Source organism: Schistocerca nitens, chromosome 2 (assembly GCF_023898315.1).
Source record: "Schistocerca nitens isolate TAMUIC-IGC-003100 chromosome 2, iqSchNite1.1, whole genome shotgun sequence".
In the NCBI taxonomy this organism is placed as follows: Eukaryota; Metazoa; Arthropoda; class Insecta; order Orthoptera; family Acrididae; genus Schistocerca; species Schistocerca nitens.
The window spans coordinates 545,017,307-545,038,571 of NC_064615.1; the positions used below are offsets into that span (position 1 = coordinate 545,017,307).

Consider the following 21,265-nt stretch of genomic DNA (forward strand, 5'->3'; position numbering starts at 1 on the left):
TGGGGACCGGCAGTATTGAACATTCCCAAATCAGAAACTCAGGGATCGCCAGATAAGTTCCCAGCGAACGAAACCGAGGTCCCTGAGATTATCGTCATTTGGCACGTCACAAGATACATGTGTTGCTTACTGAATGCTTCACACGCCAGGAGCATTACCCCCCTAGAGGAACGTGGTTCTAGTGACATCCTCAAACTTTAGTAACAAGCCATAAGTCAGATTTACTCGCGTTTTCATACTTCCAACGGTCTGCTATACTACCAGTAAGGATAGGAACGCCGCGACACAGCACACTTGTCAGCAGTTGCGACGGTTGCGGCATTATTATGGCACACATAATAACATTCTCCGCCTATTAAGCTTGTCTTCGTAAAATGTAGTACAGAAATAGATACTGGCGGAACCCCACATCATCTCTGATACCCGACCATAACATAATCTTGTCACAATGCTGAGACAAGATATATATATATATATATATATATATATATATATATATATATATATATATATATAATGACTTTGGAACATTATTAAGGTAAATACATTGTTTGTTCTCTATCAAAACCTTTCATTTGCTAACTATGCCTAACAGTAGTTAGTGCCTTCAGTAGTTAGAATCTTTTATTTAGCTGGCAGTAGTGGCACTCGCTGTATTGCAGTAGTTCGAGTAACGAAGATTTTTGTGAGGTAAGTGATTCATGAAAGGTATAGGTTATTGTTAGTCAGAGCCATTCTTTTGTAGGGATTTTTGAAAGTCAGATTGCGTTGCGCTAAAAATATTGTGTGTCAGTTTAGTGTTGATCAGAATAGGTAAAGGGAGAAATATCTGAGTACGTTCAGTTCTGCTCAGCTGTTTGAAAATCAAATAACGTAAGGGGTTTATCAGCACAGTAATTCACTAAATTTTTCTAAAGGGATGTTTCAGAGAGAACAGTTTCTTGTTACCGTAACTGTAGAATGTTTGACTTAGTTGAAGGGGCCACTACATTACTTCTACTTGCACCGCTTCATCACTATCAAAGTGAAATCCTCTAAAAGCTTTCTTCAGCTTTTGGAACCTAGATGACGGGCGAATGAGGCCTAGTCGGGGTGTATGGAAGATGCTCTGTGGTCTCGTGTACAAGGTGTCGGGTTGTTACACATGTCGCAGCGCTTGTGCATGCCCTATACTTGTCATGATGAAGGAAAGGTAACCCCATGTGCGAAAGAACTCTTCGATTCGTCTTTTCACTTTCTTGAAGGAACACACCAAGCTGATTCTCGAACTCAGTCACAGTTACGTAACACACCTCCATGTCACACGCTACAGTACGTAGCCCTCGATCGGCAGAGGGTTGCAATTGCGTTATGGAATTGTGAAAGTCGATCGAGAAATATGCACGACGCGTAATATGGTAACCTGCATTGTTAACACAATGAAAAACTCGGAGGCATACATCCCGTCTTATCAATACTTTCTTTCATTTTTTCTTGGGTAACATCAGATATCCAAAAACAAAAAAAGCATGATGCAAAACGAATGCTACAAAATAGTGTTATACCAATAAACAGAAAGATGAATCGAGACAGGTAAGAAAATCGTTATCAGTTAGATTAAGGAAACCATACATTAATCATAAATTTATTCTGCTAGTACTAAAAGTATATGTAAATCCAAAATGGCAACAAAACACATAATTTGCTTGATAGAGAAGACAACAGTGCACACGATTAAGAAAAAATGCTGCACGTCACGGTAGACATTTGATTTCTCATCCCAGTTCAAGACAAAAGTGTATCTACCTAACCTTAGTCCGACTCGCTGGTTAACAGAAATGCTTTTCAGAAAATGAGGCTCTGGTAATGCTGTTACTGCATGCAGCGGGGCTAAGAACAAGTAGCACAAATTCTGGGCTGAGGTGGAGCTCTCCCATTAGCTCGGTGAGACGAGAAAATGCCATGGGAATCGGAGAGTCAGATGTTCAAGTTGAGTTTGCTCCAAACATTCTTTTTCAATTAAAGCAACAAACAGCATCCAGTTGACACCTCCAATTGTGTATGTTATCTTTTTCTATCTGTCTTTATTTAAACATTAAGACATAACATAAACTTCTTACATATAAAATGGCTGTTTTACTCTGTCCATGAGTTAATTAAAAACAGTTGAAAATAATAGAGCACACAATAACATCGTTGGTATCCAATGAGATACAACAAACGCAATACGTAGGGGACACTAAATTGCACATTATGTTATATATTATAGTTCCATTCTAGATATCCATTGCCCAGGCTTATCTTCACAGTGCTGGTGCGTAGACACACAAACAAATTTCGCTTTAGGAAAATGCACTTGCAAAGAGTTCGCATCTATCTGGGTCATACGTTGCTGGACCCTACGCAACACGTCTGCATCAACTTTTGTTACATTTGCCTCCCCCCTCCCCTCAACCACACACACACACACACATACCAAATTAGGCTCTACTGGATTGATGTCTTGGGATTCTGGAGTCCAGAACATCGAAAATCCATGACCGATTCATTTCTCTGGAAGTACCTCTATTCCAAAGTGTGGCAGTGTACCTTCGTTCCGAAACCTAATGTGCAACTGAACACAAAGAGAAATTTTAAAATGCATCGTGGAATGTACTGGAAAGGAGCTAACCATGGAAGGCACATGCAAATTGTCCAGTAATAGGTAAGGGATCAAAAGCACTTCTTTGACCATTCTAACCTACAGATTTATGTTGCTGCATCACGAACACAAGCCATGTGCAAGTGTGGTTTTTGGAGAATTTTTCTAAATTTCATGCAGCAATTGCTGGAAGGTAGTAGTTAATGAACGGAATGTCATTTTGGATGGCTTTCGCAGGTGACGTTGATATTTAGCGAACTGTTCTAGGACGCAGGTTTACGGCTCCGCACTTGGGAGGGAAGGCAAGGAACGGCGGCCACTGTATACTAGTGTGATGAAGTCAGGGCAACACAGGGAACTGACCTGCTGTGAAGAACCGATACATTGCAGGTAGAGGCGCCGCTAATGAATTGTATGTAGGGACCGAAGAGGGCTGAGGGAACCAGAAGTTGTAACAATCAAAGAGCATTCCACTTGTCTCCTCCAGAGGAAATACGTCAGCGGTGTATCCCGGAGGCTCAAATGGGGAGTAGTTGTGCCGCCACTATGTCCATGTTTAGAATCCGAGTGAATAACGATTGTTTAAATTGCACGCCTAAGTCGAATACAATCTGGTGATGAATTTCGGCGGCCAACCTACCCGCTGAAACTAATACCATACTCCGCTGCACGGACTCGCAGTAGATGCGGCGGGGAGAGGCCGCACCTTGGTGCTGCACCGGCGCGAGGAGCGAGATGGCCGCTACCCTCCGCTCTCTGGGTAACATCGTCCGGCGGACTACAAGCTGCCATTCACTGGGGCGGGTCGGAGGCACCAACTAGCGACCTCGCGGGTGAAGACCAATCTGCGGTCTCTCACGAATATGCCCTGGCTGCTAAGGCTTACCACAACAATGGCGGCCAGTTATTTTCCCTTGGGCGCTGTACGTGGGGTTCACAATTTGTGTTTGAGGGAGCAGCCAGCCACGTCCCAGGCTACCTATGCACATACACGCAGGTTAATATATCGCGGCGACCCCTTATAGCGGTCACGAGAGTAGGAGCGCTACTTCTGCAACGCTGGCTAGCTGGACGCCAATGCAGCAGGTTCCACCGCTGGTATTGGTGCTGATCCATGGATGGACGCCACGTGGCGCCATCACTGCGATCAGTGGGAGGGCTGCTGTTTAACTTCTATGCATTAAAGTCAACGAAACACTTGCCCGTTTTTCTCTGCATTCTTAGGCGTAAGTCACCACTGTCTACCAAACCATACCTCTCTGTCGTTCCGACTTATTACAACCCCTGAGCGCTACAGGGCAGTTGTGAAATGTCACGTTCACATGCCGGTTGTGTTCCATTCAGTAATAATTGTTGTGAGTTGAAAATAACTTCACGAGTGAAGCTATATTCGTCAGTCCATCCCACGTTACTTTTAAAATGGCCAATATCTTTCACTTGGTGCTGAATCCATTCAAATAACTATACTCTTCCATTTCGGTGATCTTGCCACTGGCGCTGAATTAGCTTGCTGTGATACAGAAACAGGTCATTGTGCATCACTTCAAATAGCAGTTTGTCACATATCTGGAACTGCTTTCGGCGATGTAGTTGAATGATTTCAAGAACTGCGTTATCTGTTTGTGGAATAGGTTTTGTCCTTGGGCGCCTTGTGTGCGTTGCTTGTATACGAAGGTTACCCGTTTCCCAGAAGGCTGTGTTTCAGGTGACGAAAACCATTCTCATCAAGATGGCGTCTTCTGTGGTACTATGTAGCATATGCTCGTGCAACACCAGCCTTTTGATCGGAAACACTCAGCATCAAAAACATATTATGATATTTATCTTTTGTGCGTTTCATCGGGAAACTGTCCTACACAAAGTTGACAGGAATAGCCATGGTTGCCCACTCTGCAGTCAGTAGACACATACACCCAGGTTAATGGTTCCCACTATCATGCCATAGGCCACTATAACTTTATAGGTCATTGTCCTGTGTTGAAATGATGCACAACTTATAAACTACGAGAGCTAGGGAACGGGAATCCAAAAAATGTAAAAGAAACCTGACGAAGGTTTGAACAACGGCTCTATGGGCGTCTTAGGTTTGATGTTTCATCGGACCACTCAGTGACCTGCTACACCCGGCACGGTTATGTGGGATGACACAGTCCTCTTTACATTCCAATGCCCTACACGATGTGACATTGTTTATATCTCCTCGTTTTCACCCGTTATGTGTTTTCTAAACGCACTCAGTCTTATTTAGAGAGATAAATTTTTGATTTGAATCTGGTTAAAGATTCGCATGCTGGCATTTATTTGTCACCCTGTATATTGATTAAGAACGTTAGCCAACAAGACTATGTAATAACAACTACTGAAATCGCAAACGGCTACAAAACAAGAGTGTTGCTCGGTGGGAGTTGTTGTTGTTTACGTCACTCTTTGAAGGAGTGATCCAATATTCTTTATGTCCCAGAAAGTGTCGTTTTAACTGATACCTTTATCTAGTCAGGTTCAGGTCACAATTTTCTTTTCTCTGAAGTTCTCTTCAGTGCCTTCTAATTAGTTACGTGATGTAGCAGACTAATGTTGCAGTTAGCCTTAGCAGCCAGGGCATATTCGTGAATAACCGCAGACTGCTCTTCACCCGGGGGGTCGTGCAATTTAATCAATCGTTATTCACTCACCTTCATTGTACACCCCTGACGTATTTCCTCTGGAGGAAACAAGTGGAGCGCTCTTTAATAGTTATAACGTCAGGATCCCTCAACCCTCTTCGGTCACTACATACAGTTCATTAGCTGCACTTCTATCTGCAATGTATCGGTTATTCACAGCATGTCAGTTCCCTGTGCTGCCCTGATTTCATCACACTTGTATACCGTGCCAGCCGTGCCTTGCATTCACTCCTATGTGCGTCGTCGTAAACCTGCGTCCCCGAATCGTTTGCTATATATCAACGTCACCCGCGAAGTAATATGATGTGACATTCGGCAGCCATAGGTGCGAGAAATTTAGAAGAATTCTGAAAATACCACCCAGTACATGGCTTGTGTTCGTGGCGCAGCAACATAAATCTACTGGCTAGAATCATTAAAGACGTGCTTTCGACCCCTTACCTAATACTGGACAATTTGCATATGCCCTTACATCGTTCGTTCCTTTGGAATACTGTAAGTAGGCTGTTTATGTTTTCTTATTGGTAACGCCACGTAGCGCTCAATATGAAAATCACTGGCTGTGCTGTGTGCAGTCTGTGGCTGCTTTGCATTGTTGTAATACTCGCCATTGTAGTGTTAGGCAGTTGGAGGTGAGCCGCCAGCAGTGGTGGATGTGGGGAGAGAGATGGCGGAGTTTTGAAATTTGTCTTGAACTGCTATATATATTATGACTATTAAGGTAAATACATTGTTTGTTCTCTATTAAAATCTTTCATTTGCTAACTAAGCCTATCAGTAGTTAGTACCTTCAGTAGTTTGAATCTTTTATTTAGCTGGCAGTAGTGGCGCTCGCATTATTGCAGTAGCTCGAGTAACCAAAATTTTTGTGAGGTAAGTGATTTGTGAAACGTATAGGTTAATGTTAGTCAGGGCCATTCTTTTGTATGGATTTTTGAAACTCAGATTGCGTTGCGCTAAAAATATTGTGTTTCAGCTTAAGCACAGTCATGTATAAAATAGTTCATATGTCGACCCTTAGCCTAGGATACCTCATTGGAATTTTCTGATTTTTTCTTGTAGTTAGTGTAATTAGTGTAGATTTTGTTTATTGCTAGCGCATAATTGTAGAGAGAATCTCCTTTGTAGTTGCAGTCTTTCATTGTAGTACAGTAAAACAGGTGTGGCACGCATGTAGATTTGCACCAAGTATTTCGCAGCTGCAATTAACTAGATATTATTTTCAGTGCTATGTTAATGTGTTCCCCTATTTTTGCTCTTCAAATTTTTTTTCTGTGTTGTCGTGTGAAATATTGTGACAATAATGACGTGTGAAAAACGTAACACTAGGCTCCAAAGTAAATTGAGAAATGACAGTGAAGACGAAAGCAGTGTTTTAGCGCCACCGTGTAATGAATACACTAATATTCAAAGTAGTAATTGGGTAGCTGTGCATAGGGAAATGGAGCGGGTGGCAAACAATGGCATGGACAGTGAAACAATTAGTGATGGGGGAAGCATTATCGATCGATCGGTCGGCAACAGCTCGCCTCAGGAATCGGGAATGACAGGACACAATTTTGCAAATATTGTAGACTCAGGTTTTGGGTCCTCACCGTTTTCTCAAATGAGTCAAGACACATTTTCTGCTTGTCAAAATGTGAATGTTGCCGGTGAAAATGCACTGCAAAAAAGCATAGAGAAACAGATTCCAGACACTAATACATTACTATTGCAATTAATGCAACAAATGGGACAAAATCTTCAAAAATTAGACACAATGGAACAAAATCAGAGACAAACACAGCAAAAGCTTCAAAAATTAGACACAATGGAAAAAAATCAGAGACAAACACAGCAACAGTTAGACACAATGGAACAAAATCAGAGACAAACACAGCAAAATCTTCAAAAGTTAGACACAGTGGAACAAAATCTTAAAAAGTTAGACTCATTGGAACAAACTCTTGAACAAACACGTGAAGATTTAACTACTGAGTTACATAACATTCAATCGAAATGTCAAAAAGTCTGTAATGACGTAAAAACACAAATTTGTGAGCATTTTCAACCTATATTTTCGCGGCATGAAAATGCATTACAGAATCACGAAGCAGCCATAAAAGAACTGCAAACCATTGTTCATGAAAATCATGAGACCTTGTGGGCTAAAATTGACTCAGTTGCATCTACCGATTCGGTTACGCAACTTGCAAAAACTCAGGAAAACTTGAAGGACACAGTAGATTCGATTTCAACACAAATGTACATTCTGAAACTTGGTTCAGAAAAACACACTGAGAAAATGTGTTCACTATCGGAGAAAGTAGCCGAACTTTCGGATCAGGTCACTAACTTATCTACAAAGCTAGCTGATGATCTGAATGACACAAGACCTGTAGCCTTCACTGACACAGAAGAGTATGAACAAATTAGAAAATTCAAACAAAATCAAAATCAAATCAATACACAGTACAAAAGAGAAATCCGGGAAGTACAAGACCAGTTGACGCAGGTAATACAAGAATTACATATTTCAGAGGACACTCGCGCTCCAGTACGGGAAGAGGGACATAGAAATATGGAACAACCACAAAATAATAACACAGGACATTTCGGAAATTATGAAAGAAATTGGCAAGGCGCATTGATTTTGAGATGGAACCGCCGACACAACGTAACAATGACCGATATGCTACTCGCCGACACGATGATTTTGACTATAAGCTGTTCATTACTACACGTAAATTCAAAACGTTTAAGAATTCTGGCAACGACATTCATCCACAAGCGTGGCTCCATCAATTCTCTCATTGTTTTCCTCCCAACTGGTCATTGCAGCACAGGTTAGAATTTATGTGTGCCTACTTGGAGAATGAACCAGCTGTAAGAATGCGATCGGTCATTCACGATTGTCACAGTGAAGGAGAATTTTATCATGCCTTCCTCTCAGCGTATTGGTCTCAAGCTACACAAGACCGAGTAAAACATAACATCATAATGATGAAACATTTCGAACAATCCGAATATTCCAGTCGTGTGAAATACACTCCTGGAAATTGAAATAGGAACACCGTGAATTCATTGTCCCAGGAAGGGGAAACTTTATTGACACATTCCTGGGGTCAGATACATCACATGATCACACTGACAGAACCACAGGCACATAGACACAGGCAACAGAGCATGCACAATGTCGGCACTAGTACAGTGTATATCCACCTTTCGCAGCAATGCAGGCTGCTATTCTCCCATGGAGACGATCGTAGAGATGCTGGATGTAGTGATGTGGAACGGCTTGCCAAGCCATTTCCACCTGGCGCCTCAGTTGGACCGGCGTTCGTGCTGGACGTGCAGACCGCGTGAGACGACGCTTCATCCAGTCCCAAACATGCTCAGTGGGGGACAGATCCGGAGATCTTGCTGGCCAGGGTAGTTGACTTACACCTTCTAGAGCACGTTGGGTGGCACGGGATACATGCGGACGTGCATTGTCCTGTTGGAACAGCAAGTTCCCTTGCCGGTCTAGGAATGGTAGAACGATGGGTTCGATGACGGTTTGGATGTACCGTGCACTATTCAGTGTCCCCTCGACGATCACCAGTGGTGTACGGCCAGTGTAGGAGATCGCTCCCCACACCATGATGCCGGGTGTCGGCCCTGTGTGCCTCGGTCGTATGCAGTCCTGATTGTGGCGCTCACCTGCACGGCGCCAAACACGCATACGACCATCATTGGCACCAAGGCAGAAGCGACTCTCATCGCTGAAGACGACACGTCTCCATTCGTCCCTCCATTCACGCCTGTCGCGACACCACTGGAGGCGGGCTGCACGATGTTGGGGCGTGAGCGGAAGACGGCCTAACAGTGTGCGGGACCGTAGCCCAGCTTCATTGAGACGGTTGCGAATGGTCCTCGCCGATACCCCAGGAGCAACAGAGTCCCTAATTTGCTGGGAAGTGGCGGTGCGGTCCCCTACGTCACTGCGTAGGATCCTACGGTCTTGGCGTGCATCCGTGCGTCGCTGCGGTCCGGTCCCAGGTCGACGGGCACGTGCACCTTCCGCCGACCACTGGCGACAACATCGATGTACTGTGGAGACCTCACGCCCCACGTGTTGAGCAATTCGGCGGTACGTCCACCCGGCCTCCCGCATGCCCACTATACACCCTCGCTCAAAGTCCGTCAACTGCACATACGGTTCACGTCGACGCTGTCGCGGCATGCTACCAGTGTTAAAGACTGCGATGGAGCTCCGTATGCCACGGCAAACTGGCTGACACTGACGGCGGCGGTGCACAAATGCTGCGCAGCTAGCGCCATTCAACGGCCAACACCGCGGTTCCTGGTGTGTCCATTGTGCCGTGCGTGTGATCATTGCTTGTACAGCCCTCTCGCAGTGTCTGGAGCAAGTATGGTGGGTCTGACACACCGGTGTCAATGTGTTCTTTTTTCCATCTCCAGGAACTCAATTGCATTTGCTTAATCAAATTGCCTGAACATTTACGACATATTATTTTGGCAGGACGTCGCAAAGACGACATTGAAGCTTTTCAGGGACTCCTACAAGAATTAGAAATTGACACAGACAGTCGCCGGATGCGAAAACAGGAAAACAATCACTACAGGTCACATACGTCACAATTCCGTGACGACAGAAACAATAACTGGACACAACATGGCTATTCTCACAACGTAAATCGTGACCAAAACAGACACCACCCATATGACAACCACTGGCCGAGTAATAATAATTACAGGGAAAGATCGCATTTCCATAGTAATGAATATGACAGAGACAATCATAGAAACAGACAATATGATAACCAGAACTACAGGTATTATTATTAAGGGAGACAGAATACTTTCAGACGCAACAGTTCAGCACGTAGTTACGATTCAGGGAGAAATTCTCCACCACATGACCGACAAACAAGAAACTATGTAAACTACCAACAAAACGACAGACCTGAATTGCATCAAAACTGGCGGGATTTAAACAGGGCAGGGCCCTCTCGGCAAGGCGAATTTGTAGAAGTTAGGTCTCCAAACCCCAATAACGACGCGCGCCAACAAAGAAACAGACAATGACTCGCACCGCAGGCACCCACGTGCGCCCGCTGGCTCAGAGAGAAATAACATAGACGCAAACCTTGAGAAAAATTCCAGTATTCTTTACCGACGTATACCACTTGATAATTGCGTTAAAGTTGAAACTCTGCGTACTAGGAAGAGCAAAGGTTTACACCACATTTCACGCGTAAAACCGTTTATTGAGAGATAATGTGCTTTTTTAACTTGAGATTTTAATGCAACATTTTGGTTTATTTGAAAATACATTCTGGATTTAAAGTACTTTCTGTGAGATACCAGACGACACAGTGGTTAGTTTATGTGACAGCTACACGATTTTATCACGACGCTGCTAATGAGTGACAATTTACAGTGTTGCTTTTGCGGTGTATCTGTTTTATATCTGCACAGTTTTCTGAATTCTTCTGGAAAGTAAAACATGTTTTAGTAATAACTTTTGTGGTATAGCAGCAATGAGACAGCCTTTTTCGTGGCACAACAATACGTTACCGTACAGTACTTTCTTCATCACGGCAATAAGCGTAATAACTAAGATATCTATACTCAAAGCATTTCACTTTTGTTTATCATCAGGTAAGTACATTGACTTCTGCAGAACTTAGCTTTCGGAGGACGATAATTACGACACTTCCACAGAATTATCTTACAGCAAGACACACATTTAGCGCTATATGACACGTATTTGAGTGATTAATTTTGTACTTAAAACATTTATTTTTAAAGATATTTGAAGTATAATGATATGAAGTTTTTCCGTGATACGTTTCATTCCATTGCAATACCTGAGGGTATAATTACATTAATCCTCAGGGGGGTACACGCTTACTTTGTGTAGCATGTGTTTGGCAAGCACAAGGAGCCCTAGCTAATATGGTATTTGCTTATACAATTTTACACATCGGTACCATATTCCTCTAACACAGAAATTACACAGCTATCTGATCATGTAAATGAGAGATAAACATTTGTTTTTACTACATCAGTGACAGATGTTTACGTAATTACACAGTTGGATAACTTCACACTTATGGAATTGTATTTTGTCTGTACTTTGTGAACTGTTCATATATTTTGGAACCATTGTGATACTATGAGAGCTTTGAATGATGTATTTGGTATGACATTATGATTTTTAAAGTACGCTTGAGGTAGATGATTCTTTTGAAATAAGCAGAGAATTTTTTTAGGTACTGAAATTATTGGAGGAAGCTACGACGATTTTGAGAATTGACTCAGATGTTATGATATTATTACGACGACGATGTGTATTATGCTGCTGAGGTATGTTTATGATTAATAAGCTGATACTATATGAGTTATTTGATTATGCTACGTATCTGTTATGAGGAAATATTGAAGAAGTGTCGACGAATATGTATATGTGTAAAAAGGTAAGGAATAATGAGTAGTGTTTAGGGACTCTGGTTTGTGAAAAAGGTTGTTGGAAACCAAGAATCGTACTTTAAGAGTTATGAAATGTGTGTATATGCGTGAATGTATCACAATGCTGGCGAAAATTTTTTTGGATGCTGTTATATTTACAGGATTTTGTTTCTACACATTTGTAACGCAAATTCTTCACCTGTGAAATTTTTTATATGAGACTGTCACTGTAGCGGAAACTGGGTTCATAAATATTTCGGTAAGAAAGTTAAGTGACCACCTGCACAGAATGCGTTGTGGGCACCCAGCTGGGCGACAGCCGCCCGGAGAAAAGCCATTAGGTGAAAAAAAAAGGAGGCCATTATCCTCGCTGTTGACATTCCTTTGTAGAAAGCATCGCAAGTACGACACGCTCATTACTTGGAAAGATACTTACATCTGCACACCAGATTATGACAAGCGTATTTCTACGAGAATTGAGAGACTTTCTGTTAACTTATGAAATGCCACATGACTATTGAATGATATTTTTATGCTTTGTACATAGTTGCTTATTTCATTTGATATCTGTTTTCCAGCTATGTTGCAGCATTGGTTTTATAAAATAAAATTAAATGCATTTGCTAATGTGAAAACTTTCTGTCAACAGATCTATAAAATAATAATTTTATGATCCACATTCTTCGAAAAAGGAGCACTTGGAAAGGAAAGAACAATAAGAAGGGATTAATAACAGTAACTGCATATATAATTTTCTTTTCAACTACTTGGTAATTTTTTTTTTTTGCTAGAGGAAGTTATCGTGTTGCATCACTGTAGTGTTAAGATGTGACATAGGTAATAGACTTGGCCATTTTTAGTATAATATTTTTTCCGCTTGAGCTATGTCATGTTTAGATATGTTTTTGCATTGCTGCTGCTGTTTGCCAGGCATAGTGTTACTGAATTTGACTTTGTGTTACTCTGTTAAGCCAGTTTTACTACTGATTTATTTTTCTTGTTTGCTGCTCATTGCCTTATATTAGTTGTAATTTATGCTGCTTGCTTTGCCTTTTGTATTTTTTATCATTGCTGTTTGTGTTAATTGTTTTGTGCTGCTGCCTTGTCTCGTTCCTTAGTTTAGCATCTGAGCTCAGTAGATTTAAGTTAGCTTAAGAGGGGGTAGACTATATAAGAAACTAACTATGAAGAATTGGAAGAAATGCATTGAGAAGATATAAGAAAATGTTTTGGCCAAAAAAAAAAGGTAGTGTACAGTGGAGAAAAACTGTTTTGAAAGAGGATGTGAACAGAATACAGAGAGCCGGCTTAGATAGTACTTTTGGGAATAATGATGAACAAAGGGAGATCTCCTTGCAAAATACTGCAGTAAAAGAAACCCTGTCCTTTCCTTGTGTTATCCCACTATGTGTTTATGTTCCCTTGTGTATTTGTGTTTTTCCTGTCTTTATGTGTCTAGCTAATAAGATTTATGTTGTAGAATTTTTCAAATACTACGTTATTTTCTTCATAAAGGTGTATAGACATTATTAATTCTGTTTTGTTTCAATGCTCATGTGTGAAATTAATGTTTCAAGAACTTTTCTCATTATTTTATTTATTTACTTATGTCATAATTCCTGTAACACTGATGTATGTGTTATTTCGATTCTTTTGTAAAGCCCCTATTACTACAAATGTTATCTGTATTGTTATGTTCTTTAATGATGTATTTTATACCTTTGTAATTGTATTCTTATGTTATAAAATTGTAATTGACACCAGTTCATCAAATTAAGTAACTTGTAAGTTACATTTCACTGCACACGTTACTGTTGGTCATAGTATATGGACAATATGTGAGAAGTAGGGACTGTTAGTGTTTGCACGTGTGTTAATAATTCAGCAAGGGACTGGATAACAGCATTGCTGGTTCTAAGGACAATTTCAAAAACTTTGTGAGTGCACAAGTGGTGGTTATGGACTTGCTATATTGTCCGCAAGACTCTTCAATGGTGATTGTGCACCTGCACAGTCACAACAGATGGCTGCTGGCCATTTCTACAAGGACTACAGTGGGTCTACACTTTTGCTGACTCACCAGTACCATTATTTCTACAAGGACTGCAGTGGGTCTGCACCTCTGGTGGCCCACCAGTACCGTAATCTCTACAAGGACTACAGTGGGTCTGCATCTTTGCTGACTCACCAGTACAATTATTTCTACAAGGACTGCAGTGGGTCTGCACCTCTGGTGGCCCACCAATGCCGTAATCTCTACCAGGACTGCAGTGGGTCTGCTCTGTGATGACCTACCAAACGATATTCTTCAAAACTTCGATTGACTCCGCTGTGGGTTTGCTCTGTTGTGGCCCATTACCTGTCAGCATGTCAAGAGTCAGCACTGTCTTTCCGTTGGAAGGACAACACTACTTCTTCAAGACTGCATGGAAATCCACTACTTCTGTGTGCAATTTCTTTTACTAATGAGACTTTGTAAAAAAAAATGTAATTACTATTATGATGAATGATTAGGACTATCTTTATGGACTGTGAGAAAATTTTAGCTTTTGACCAACATTGTATTAATAAGTGTGTGCATTTCATATCTTTCTTACTGTAATTATGAAAAATTTTTTCAAATCTGTATAGGCCAGTGCCCAAAAAAATTTGTAAAATTTTTTGTGGGGAGCATGGGGGCTATGTAAGTAGGCTGTTTATGTTTTCTTATTGGTAACGCCACGTAGCGCTCAATATGAAAATCACTGGCTGTGCTGTGTGCAGTCTGTGGCTGCTTTGCATTGTTGTAATACTCGCCATTATAGTGTTAGGCAGTTGGAGATGAGCCGCCAGCAGTGGTGGATGTGGGGAGAGAGATGGCGGAGTTTTGAAATTCGTTTTGAACTGCTATATATATTATGATTATGAAGGTAAATACATTGTTTGTTCTCTATTAAAATCTTTCATTTGCTAACTAAGCCTATCAGTAGTTAGTACCTTCAGTAGTTTGAATCTTTTATTTAGCTGGCAGTAGTGGCGCTCGCTTTATTGCAGTAGCTCGAGCAACCAAGATTTTTGTGAGGTAAGTGATTTGTGAAACGTATAGGTTAATGTTAGTCAGGGCCATTCTTTTGTATGGATTTTTCAAAGTCAGATTGCGTTGCGCTAAAAATATTGTGTTTCAGCTTAAGCACAGTCATGTATAAAATAGTTCTAAGGGGACGTTTCAATACATTACATGATGCGTTTGAAAAGTTTCTCTTCGTATTCAGTAACACTTTATGTTTCGGAACGATGGTACACTGCCACACATTGGAATAGAAGAATCTCCAAGGAAATGGATCAATCATGGAGTTTCGATGTTCTCGACTCTGCAATCTCCCGACATTAATCCACTGGAGCCTAATTTGGTGTGTGAGTGGAGGGGGGAGGGAAACTGGACAAAAGTTGAAGCAGACGTGTTGTGTAGGTTCCAGCAACGTATGATGCGGTTAGTTGCGAAATTTGCAAATGCAACGTAGTTGAACGCCTTTCCGAAAGTGAAATTTATTCGTGTGTCTACGTACCAGAACTGTGAAGATAAGCTTGCACGATGGATGTCTAGAATGGAATTATAATGTGTAACGTAATGTGCAATATATTGTCCCCTACGTAATGCATCTTTTATACCTCATTGGATAGGACGATGTTCTTGTGTGCACTATTATTTTCAACTGTTTTTAATTAACTCATGGACAGAGTAAAACAGACGTTTTATATGTAAGAAGTTTATGTTACGTCTAAATGTTAAAATAAAGACAAATAGAGAGAGATAACGTACCACAATTGGAGGTTTCAATTGAATACTGTTTGATGCTTTAACTGAAAAAGAATGTTTGGAGCAAACTAAACTTGAACATCTGAGTCTCCGATTCCCGTGGCATTTTCTCGTCTCACCGAGCTAATGGGAGAGCTCCACCTCAGCCCAGAATTAGTGCTACTTGTTCTTAGCCCCGCTGCATGCAGTAACAGCATTACCAGAGCCTCATTTTCTGAAAAGCCTTTCTGATAACCGGCGAGTCGGACTAAGGTTAGGTACATACACTTTTGTCTAGAACTGGGATGAGAAATCAAATGTCTACCGTGACGTGCTGCATTTTTTCTTAATCGTGTGCGCTGTTGTCTATTCCTATCAAGCAACTTATGTGTTTTGTGGCCATTTGGAATTTACATATAATTTTAGTACTAGCAGAATAAATTTATGATTAATGTATGGTTTCCTTAATCTAACTGATAACGATTTTCTTACCTGTCTCGATTTATCTTTCTGTTTATTGGTGTAACACAATTTAGTAGCATTCGTTTTGCATCATACTTTTTTTTTTTGGATATTTGATGTTACCCAAGAAAAAATGAAAGAAAGTATTCATAAGACGGGATGTATGCCTCCGAGTTTTTCATTGTGTTTACAATGCAGGTTACCCTAATACGCGTCGTGCATATTACTCGGTAGACCTTCACCATTCCATAACGCAATTGCTACCCCCTGCCGATCGAGGGCTACGTACTGTAGCGTGTGACATGGCCGTGTGTTACGTAACTGTAACAGAGCTCGAGATACTGCCTGTTGTATTCCTTCAAGAAACTGAAAAGACGAATTGGAAGAGTTCTTGCACAGATGGAGCTAACTTTCCTTCATCATGACAACGACACAGCATGTACATGCGACATGTGTAGCAACCCGACACCTTGTATATGAGGTAAGAGATCATCTTCCATACACCCCGACTATGCCCCATGCGCCCGTCATCTTTTTCCAAAACTCGATGAAAACTTTTTAGAGGGTTTGACTTTGATAGTGATAGAGCGGAGCAAGTAGAAATAATGTTATGGCCCCTACAACAAAGTCAAACATTCTACAGTGAGGGTATCAAGAAACTGTTCTCTCGTTTGGATAAACATAGTGACAGGAAGAATGAGGATGTAGAGTGTTAATAAAGTTTATTTTATTTAAAAAGCTTTATAAGTTTTCCCATATAAAGATTCAGAGGCATTACTTTTCGGCACGCACCTTTACTTACGCTTCAATCGACAAGATCTAGTAACTGAGACGGTACACGGTCACTTTTACTACTTCGATAATGCGAACACGCATCTTGGCGCACTATTTCAAATAGCTTGCAATAAATTTATATAGAACCGTGAGATATGACACTATTTCTTCTGGATTACAAACTTTTCACTTATTTCCCAGGCCAGGTAAGGCCCAGCCGTGGCGTCAGTCGTGAGTCTTTGCTGTGGCCGCCGGTGTCCTCGTGGCAGGCAGTGTGTTAGGGTTGGAAGTGGACATTGGGAATATAGGAGGTCAGCGTAGATAACGGATGAAATGCATTTGTTGTTATTAATAACAAGCCGTAGTTTGTCAGTATTTACGTGAACCTGTAGGTAGAGATATATCTTCTACCGTTTAATATAACAGTTGACGTCATGAAACTACACTCTTATTGCGGCGGCATACAACTGTTATAGAAACAACAGAAACATAAAAAGAATACAAATGCAAAGTTTTTAGTACTAATCTTTACAGTAATGATATTTACTGCATGTCGTGAACTAATCAGAAACTGACACAGAATAGGATGTGTAGATTCGACCGGTTATTTTTAAGTATAAGAGTCAAGTTCTGACACTCTTCCAGTTTCTTGGCTCCTCTGGAAGCAGCAGATGTCTTCAGTCAGCAGTCCAGCTATTTATTCTCCACTCCCTCGCAGACGATTCAATCTGAGCCAACTGATTTGCAATACTCCTAGTTCCTGGGACAATCTGACAGGTATGGTTTGCATTGACTCTTTGGTTTCACCACGTAAACTGCAATGAAGAGGAATGTGCTTTATTAAAGATAGGAAGTACAAAAATAACATAGCAGTTTAATTTTACTAGTGATAAGACAACAGTAAGTCTTCAACTTTTTTACATAGCACGAATTTCACTGTCAGCATTGTGACAAGATTATGTTACGGTCGTGTATCAGAGATAATGTGGGGTCACACAGTGTGCTATGTTACAGGGTTCCTATTCTTACAGGTACTATAGCAGACCGTTGGAAGGTTGGCGACGCGAATAAACCTGACTTATAGCTTATTTAGAAAGTTTAAGGATGTCACTAGAACCGCGTTTCTCTAGGAGGGTAATGCTCCTGGCGTGCGAAGCATTCAGTGGGCAACACATGTCCACAGTAACCGTAAAACTTTTTTCGTACGTGAGACCATCTTAACAGTAGAACGATCCAACGTGACGGGATGAAATGCGTTTACTCTGTCCTTCGTGTACAGGTCAGGAACGGTATTACGCCGTCCAAACGTTCGCCCAACCCATAACGAACTCCCTTTTGTTGCAAAAAGAAATAGAAAAATCAGTCATCTTGACAGTGATGACAGCTACTGACAACAAAATTTACACTCTTGACAGTTTAATTAACAACAGTGTTATGTAAATACTAATGCTTATCATAAAGAAAGGACTGAATGAAAGAATACCATATGATACGAAACAGAATGATTTCAAGAAATTATTACTTACTAAGGTTAAACACCAGACCATAAATTGACCAAAGATAACATTTTTCCTAGAAGAGGGTTGCAGCCGCATTGAGCTATAAGTTGGCTGTGACTGTAATGAAACTCGGCAATGGAGATGTTTGTGATGAGACTTTGCCTTCGTGATACTTAATAGTCACCAACATCAAAGGACACAGATAGAGACTCATCGCTGACATAAATTCAATTATTAGACTTGAATAGACAACAGATAAACGCAATCACAAAGAATTTACAATTTCGCCGTACTGTCAGAAGCTATCGTCAAAGTCGGAACTGCGGATGCTAAACGACGCAATCACCCTGTAGAAACACTGAATGAATTAGGTACCTTTCTCCATCACTCAGAATGCCAAGTTTGGAGAGCGCAAGATCACCAAAATGTTATTTGTTTTGAGAGACACCAAACGTTTCTAGTGGTGAGACCTTCAGTTTTCCCCAACTCTAGAGGATACACATTTTGTTAGAGTTCGAAAAATTATTCTCTTGAATCTGCGCCAGTGTTACTTCGCACGATCCCTGTGAAGTTATGGACCTCAGCTTTGTGCGAGATGCGAGGCCACCTTCTGTTTACTAATCGTCCGCAATATTATTGCACGTGGGACTGGGGCATTTCGGTCGGTCATCATGAGTTTTAATCGTGATATTTTGCTAGGACACGATGAGCAATTTCACAGTATAAGCACAGCTCTTCTGAAAGCTTCGATAGATGGTGCGTTTTCCTTAACCACTGTTCTTGATGACTGCAATGTATCAGCCTCCTTACAGCAGTGGCCACGAAAAGCCAAACTAAATAATGTCGTGGTTATATAGTAACAAACTTACTATACATGTTCTCTTGTACTAACCAACACGCGTGCAGGCACAACTTCTAACGCAGTGGAAATCTTAACCAGTAATACGACAACCCCACATCTTCCTGTTTCGCGATATTTTGGTCTGGCCTAAGTAACGTGCTTTTATCAGGTTCTTTTTTCAACCTTCACTTACTACTAATTAAAATGTGTGGCATGCTGCTATTTACCATATAAATGCCCGATATTTGGGAAATTTTTTGCAATGGTTATACGGTTGATTGCTAGTACAGTGTGTCATCGCCTATAAGTAGCATATATTTCGGTCCGATATTACATAGTAGATCTCTCACTAAGACAATGAATGAGTCTGTGCCCTAATTTAATGCCAACCTGATGTTTCCGATAAGATGTAGTCCAGTACGTTCACTTATCATTGCCCAGTTCACCTAATTCTTCGTCTCTATGTCAACGCGTCGTTAAATTTTTAACTTCTTTAAACTTGCAAGACTATTTCTACTTGTTCCTAAGCGTATGACGGGTGTTGTTTATACACACTAATCCAGTTGTCGGCATTCTACAGGGTATGAAGAAAAGTGTACGTTGCCTATCGGTTTATAGTGTTAAGCTTAGTATAGGTGTGTGTACTTCACTGCCAACTCATTCACTGTGAAAATTAACCACACGCTACAGACCGCGGCACTTGTGGCAACTTCCGTCGCCTGTTAAAATATCTTTTCGTAAAATGTTGAAACTATGGCCCACTGCGTACTTCATGTAGTGTTACACGACATAATCCTCCTAAAAGAATTCAAGGGTGTGTAGTGAAAAACATGCAGCAGTTTTAAGGGGCAAGAAAATTACTATAAAAGGTGGACTAAATATGCGCAGCAAATTGCTCTGAATGGTTTTGGTGGAGAATCATGAAGACTTGCAATTTCGTAATTTCGGTGAGGCAAGGGTAGCAACTGTTCCATGATGATTTGATTTCACTCATATTTTCACTTACGCTGTGGGACCATCCGCGAATTTTTATGCTGAATAAACTGGTTTCATCTTGTCAATTTTGAACAGAAAACAGTTCTGTTTGAAGTAACTTACCTTTCGGTAGTTGGTTGTAGCAAGAATACAGCTTCAACGAATTAGCATGCAAGTAGAACTTGTTGTCTGCTGCGACACAAATGGTATCATCGTCATCTTCCGTGTAGGACGACCTCCCCAGAAATCTACTCTCAGCTGTGATATTGCCGGTGCTTAGAGTCTCATTCCCGATGTTGGCGGTGGTCGACTCTTCTGGTTGTCCGTGGACCTCCGCCACTGCTACCAGTGCTGTAAAAGTCAGTGAACGTAATTACAGATGGCTATTTCGTCTAATGTATGTTAATGAAACTCTCCCACTTAGCACTGCAACACTACTGTATGTTATATATGTGTTACTTGAAGAGTCCACTCGTCCCTGAAAATAAAAAAAGAACGAATCAACAGCGACATGCACGCTATGCTCATGTCGGACAAGTTCTCGTAATTAATTTCGTGTTCGAATGTACAATTATAGTGGTCTTTCAAGTTCTTGTTGGATTGTTATTATCTCATAATTAAATTTACAATATTAGTTCTTTCCTCACTTATATTTGGGAAGGTTTGCCTTTTTAGTAAGGCTCTGCCACACTGAAGGCTAGCCAGATATTTGGCTGATAAAGTTAGGTTCTTCATTGGTTTTGACATTAGACAGCCCGCTCTACCCTTAGTAGTAAAGAATGAAAAGGTATTGCAGAAGCTGGAAGCCTTCCTCGTTACGATCATGTAGCTGGGGTTTCACTGAAAAGCACACATATCTCCAAGTGGACGGCTCTGTAAAGTCTTTTGCTCCTCATCAAGATAATGAACGTAACCTAGTAAAATATTGTCCCTGTTCCGTCCTCTGAAACTCACGTGATAGAGAAGATTAATAGGTGCCATTAGTTTTTGTTTGTTTTTCTGTTACATTCAAACTAAACTGAGAGGCAAAGAAGTGACAGCCTTGCATGGAGCGTCTCACATAACTTCTTGTGATGTTCCGGATATTGTACGATGGGCGACATCAGAGTCATTTCACTATCTACGTTAAGTCCAAGACACTAGTACATACACGGTTCCGACACAGGAATGTGTCCACCGCCTTTGTTCGACTTCAACGCG

General features: G+C 41.1%; 2 protein-coding genes across 20 annotated transcripts in view; one reads left to right on the forward strand and one right to left on the reverse strand.

The window, feature by feature from the left end:
• LOC126236536 (uncharacterized) overlaps positions 1-21,265 on the forward strand; it is a 302,827-nt gene that overhangs the window by 80,119 nt on the left and 201,443 nt on the right. The window lies entirely within an intron of this gene.
• Positions 1-21,265, reverse strand: part of LOC126236547 (uncharacterized) — a 342,194-nt gene that overhangs the window by 63,143 nt on the left and 257,786 nt on the right. For 6 of the 16 annotated variants that reach the window (XM_049945945.1, XM_049945955.1, XM_049945953.1 and 3 more), the window contains one exon: positions 16,682-17,565. The exons of 2 other annotated variants lie outside the window; for them this stretch is intronic. In XM_049945945.1, coding sequence (XP_049801902.1) covers positions 17,504-17,565 — 62 coding nt within the window. In that variant the 3' untranslated portion in view covers positions 16,682-17,503. Of the gene's footprint in view, positions 1-16,681; positions 17,566-20,188; positions 20,417-21,265 lie in introns of those variants that run through there. 8 more of the 16 variants (XM_049945952.1, XM_049945949.1, XM_049945947.1 and 5 more) reach the window with 5 other exon arrangements.